At 45.0% G+C, this 5,200-nt stretch overlaps 1 protein-coding gene across 2 annotated transcripts in view; it reads left to right on the top strand.

Moving 5' to 3' along the window:
• The first annotated feature begins 82 nt into the window (after positions 1-82).
• SYAP1 (synapse associated protein 1) overlaps positions 83-5,200 on the top strand; it is a 25,939-nt gene continuing 20,821 nt past the window's right edge. The window contains exon 1 of one of the 2 annotated variants that reach the window (XM_039852242.1): positions 83-407. In XM_039852242.1, the coding sequence (XP_039708176.1) occupies positions 215-407 (193 nt within the window). In that variant the 5' untranslated portion in view covers positions 83-214. The remainder of the gene's footprint in view (positions 408-5,200) is intronic. The other variant, XM_039852241.1, reaches the window with a different exon arrangement.

Raw genomic sequence — 5,200 nt, 5'->3', positions numbered from 1 at the left:
GAGTTAACGAAATAAACAACGGGCGGGGCGGGGTCTTTGGCCGGTAGTGACGCACGCGCGGCCGGCGTTGGCGTTGCCATAGAGGCGGGGAGACGGGTAGAAAGCTACTCCCGGGTCGCACTTCCTGCCATCTCCTCCGGAGACGCGCGTTGTGAAGGCGTCGCCCGCTAGGGTCTCGGGTGACCGGGACCGCAATAGCGGCTCCGCGGGCGAGATGTTCCGCAGTCTGAGCAGTTTGTTTGGCTTGCAGCAGCTGGCGGTGGACGACCGCCAGTCCAGTGGAGACGGGCAGCCCGAGGCAGAAGCGCCACCGGACCAGACCTCCGAGGCGGTGGCGGAGTCGGTCGAGGAGGAGTCGCAGCAAGCCGGGGACCCGGAGCTCCTTCACCAGGCCAGAGGCCTTGGCAGTGAGTATCCCTCGGGACCAGAGACTGTCGGGGAGTGCCCGCAACCTTCCTTTTGACACCCCTGTGGCGCGGGCGGGAGTGGCGGGGGGCGTGGGGTGGCGGGGAGGAAGGTGTGCCTGTCGGTCCTTTCCCGACGGGAGAGGTTGATGACGGGCAAGACCGAAGCTTCATCTAGCCGTCAGATCCTGTGCCTGAAGTTCTTGGTGAGTTGTCTTGTCGTTCTTTGCGAAGTCTAAACATTGGCAGCAGGGCCGTAATAAAGCGGTGGGGCCCGACGTCGTTAGGTTTTACTCGTCAAATCTTTTCTGTTCCACACGCCGACTTTCGCCTCCACAACCTCCCACCCCTAGGACGGGGGCCGTTGGAGAGCTTGAGTCGGTTGAAAAAGTGCCCTTTTACCTTTAGAGCGGAATGTATTGTCCGAAGTAAATCGAGACAGTTATTGAAGGCCTCGGTCAGGCTCCGTCTCCTTTTTAGGTGGGACCTTTTTCCTGCCAATTTTTGCCTGTGACGTGCAAGTTTCGGTACTAGATGTTTTATGAACGGCATCTCATTTCATCTGTTAAACACTACAGTGAGTTAGGAGAACAAACCCAGAGATCCTGGCCCTGAGTTATACTGATAGGAAGCGGTAGCAGTGGAATTTGAACCTAGGCCTGTCTCATTTCAAAGCGGGTGCTCTTCCCCGGGTTTACTGCGTGGTTCGTTTGGGAGGAGGGTAAAAGTAGTGGGCTTGAAGGATAAACACATACTCTAGTTACATACTCTAGTTATTCTGATTCCGAAGAGACCTTGGTAGGCTTAATAGTCAACAAAAACGTCTTTGAGAAGGTCGGCCCTGAAGCAGACAGCACAAGTGGGAGAACTGAAGCAAAGGTAGGTATTACACTTAACAAGCAAAGGTAGGTATTACACTTAACAAGCATTTTAAAAAATCTAAAAGGCAAAGATTACACTAGAGGAGTCTGCAGCCTGAGAGTGAAGAAACATATTTATCTAAGAAAAGCTCTAACATTCACAAAGCGGTGGGGCAGGGAAAACAGACATAACATCAAATCACGGCGGTACATAATCTCAGGCCCCCAAACAGTGCACAAGAGAAACAAAACTAAATGCTATGTAATAAAAATCACTAAAGAGGGAATGACTATTTCCTGTGTAGAAAATTGGGAAGACATGAGCTTGGCGTGTTGGAGAGTTGTGAGATGGGTTTGACCAGAGCAGACAGGCTATTTCAGATTGCTGGGATACATAAAAGCGGGGCCATGTTAGGAAAAGCAGGATATGGAGGTTTACCTGATTTCATAGAACTTAGAGAACCATTTTCATTTATCTCAGGGGAGTATCAAAAGTAGCTTCTTAAAATTTAGGGCTTTATTGAACCTCATGTTGGTATTTAGTAATAAAGACCTTTGAATGAATGAATATTTTTTAATAAATATATTCGGTATGGATGTCTACTTTGGAGCTTAAAGCTGCGATCTCTTTCTTCACCAGACTCTTGCTGTTTGGAAAAGCTGAGTTTAGATGAAATACTCCCCTTCCCTGCCCACACACACATTGTGAGTTTAAAGTTTCCAAATAAATGAGAGCTGTTTTGGCTCTGATATTCATGTGATTTTAAAAAGCTTTAAAGGTTCTAGTTTATACACAAATCTTCAGAAAGACGAGAGAGATGATCAGATATTTTTTATTTCTACATATTGATCCTGAGAGGTATGTTATCTTTAAAAAGACCCATCTATGTTTTGAAAACTGAAACATCTCTGAGCCTGAGTCTCGGTAAGTAGATTCATTCCTTTAGCTTTTTAAAATCTACATGGACTCTTCTAGGAGCCCCATTTGTTCTGTAAACATTTGTTCAGTGCCTCCCTTCGAGACTGGACCCTAACTACTTCTGGTTGATGGTGACCTATCTATGAATTTAGGCAACTCACAGTTACAGGTGGTGGACACCCAAGCCTATATTCCGCTCCCTCATCCAAAACCAAACCTTCTCATCTTTGGCCCTCCCTCCTAATGAACTTAGGGCTTCGTATGATCACTTGCTTCAGAGCCGTGCAGTTTATGGGAGAACTCATGGAGGAGCTCCTCCCTGCCTCCCTGCAGGCCTCGTGCCCCAAAGCAACTTCTTATTCATGAATTGGTTGATTGGTTGGTTGGTTTTTGTTAAACCCACCAAATTACAGCTTTATCTGTACTCTTTCTTAAAAAAAGAAATACCCGTACCTCCGAGAGTGTTAAATATCTGAGTTATTTGCACAGCTTAAGTGGGAGGGTGGCCAAAGATGAGCTTTGGCTTTTTCAAAACCATCCCTAAGGCCAGTGCATGCCCAGGAGTAGAGGAAAAGTCGTCTCCTCTTCCTTCTCCTTTGAAAAGTACTCTTAGTATTTGCAGTGGAACTGTGTTAATTAGGCCATCCTCTTTTTCTGTAGGGAAAGTGCATTTCAAGTTCTAGATACCTAACTTAGTTTACGACTAAGAGAGCTCCAGAAGTTAGTGTGTGCATAAGAAAATACATGTCTGCTATAGAAGCAAAATCCCCAATTCTGCATTAGAGATAGATAATAGTAGTTATTTGCCACCCTTCGAAGTCCTGCGCTCCCCATCCCTGGAAGTGAGACTACCTTGATAGGAGGTTGAATTCGATAACCTCTGAAGTCCCTTCCAACACGAAGATTCTAAAATTGTATGAAACATAGTATTTTTGAAAAATTAACCAGCCTCTTCATAAGAGCATTAATATTCTAAAGCTTATATATGCCTAAGAAACCAGATTATTTTCCCATTCTAACAGCAAGCTTTTAACTCTACCTTCCTCTCTTTACTCTGATAAACTTATATGTTTTCTGACCTTTGAGAACATTCCCACTTTTCTTTACCCTTATCATTCCATTCCGTTCTGCAGGCCCTTATCACTTGCTCATCTGTCTTGAGGCAGTATGGAATTCCTACACCAGCTTGCCTTGTAGAGGCAGATAACCTGTGTCTGAGTGTCTTACACTGCTTACTCTCTTTATGGTGATATGTTTGCCACTTACAGAAAATTCAGCTGTAAGTTACAGGAAGTCCAACAAACAGGCTTAATGAGAAGACCTTGATTATTTGCATCCAGGGTCCCAAGAGCACCCTCAGATTTGATGAGCACCTATCAAAATTGGGGTTTCTTTGGCAAGAAAGAAGTCCCGGGATAGGCTATTGGGCAGGTGGTCGATGGGATGGGTCTGCCCCATCATAACGGACGAATCATTTATCCTCCGTGAGCCTCAGCTTTCCTCCCTGTAAACTAGGCAGATTATACCGACTCTTTTCAGGATGATTGTAAGACTAAAATGACATCATGAAAATGGAGATAAAATGACTACTTTCAGTGTCTGCGATCTGCCCCCTCCTTCCTTAAAGTTGTGGCGGCGTACCCATTCACAGATGTTTTACTTCCTTTTCTTTGGTTTCACCCTCTCTTGTGCCTAAGTTCCAAAAGTTGACATTATATTCCTGTTACTTCCTGTTAACTCTTATCTTAGTCTGAATTTTTTCTAACCATTTAATAAAAACTATCTTTAACTTGGTGTCAGTTGATGTCTTGGCAAAATTAATAAACCACTTCTTGTTTTTATGAGCTTCTTACCTGAAAATCTCCTGCCATGCTCTCCTACTTCCCTCTCCCTGTGACTTCGGAATCCAGGCCACTCTCTAATTACTCCTGGGAGAGCTTTTCCCTCCCCCTTTTGAGTGCCTCCGTTTAATGAATAATGTTGTTCCTCTGGTTGTCTTTAAATCTTTTGTTTAGCAGTGGACATTCTTTGAGCCAAAAACTGCTTTCTTCCATGTTCAGTGCGTTCAGCGTATCCACCCACGGAGTCCTTAAAATCCGAGAGTTGAGATTATTATACCAAAATACCAGTTTTTAAATGACAGTCCTCCCTTAGGAAAAAAATGTCAGTTCTAATTCAAAATGTATTCCTGAGAAATCTTAAAGGTAACCCTGCTGTTTTAGAACTTTAGATTTCTTTATCTGCAAAGGATATTTTTACAAAGTGTGGCTGTCTACCCATTTTATCATACTCCTCTGGGCAAGTAGAGTAGTCATAGCCGAAGAGAAATGGGGGATCTTCCTAAGCTCAGCACTTATTATGTCACTCCTTATTCATCCATCCTTAAATACTTACTGGTCATTCCGTCGGTGAATCAGACAGCCTTGACCCCTGCCCCAGTCGGGCTTAGGATGGGCCATCAGTCTAGCCGAGAAGACACATTCGCCAGGTAATCAAATCGGTAGAGTGTCATGAGTATTGTTGATCAGATAACATGGGTGCTGAGAACACATCTTGGGTGCCTGCTCCAGGCAAGGAGCCAGGGAACATATCCCAAGAAGTGATATGTATGCAGAGACCCACAGGATGTGTAGAGTTGGCCAGGTAAAGGAAGGACATAAAAGTGTTTCAAACCAAGGAATAATATATTTCAGGCCTCCTCGGAGAAACTCAAGAATTTCTTGTGGTCGTGAATGTAGAATAGGAGGGGGGAGAATGAGACTGGAGACAAGTAGTGACCTGTGGTGTAGTTACAATGGAGTGTTGATGTCATTGACAGATGGACGCCACCAGACACAGTGGGAGAAAGTAGACTGTTTAATGGTAAGGGATGTGGGAAGTGGGAGAAATGGTCGCTGAGCAGTATTGCTGCTCCAGGTACAAGTTGCCTGATTTTCTGCAAGTGCCGCCACACAAAGCGAGAAGTTAACCAGGTATGCCAAGCTCCCTTTGCCATTCTTACTGGACTTTCTCCCTGT

The sequence above is a fragment of the Pteropus medius genome, unplaced genomic scaffold (genome assembly GCF_902729225.1).
Source record: "Pteropus medius unplaced genomic scaffold, Ma_sr-lr_union100, whole genome shotgun sequence".
In the NCBI taxonomy this organism is placed as follows: Eukaryota; Metazoa; Chordata; class Mammalia; order Chiroptera; family Pteropodidae; genus Pteropus; species Pteropus medius.
The sequence above is the reverse complement of the archived record's forward strand: the minus strand, read 5'-3'. Positions and strand labels throughout refer to the sequence as shown.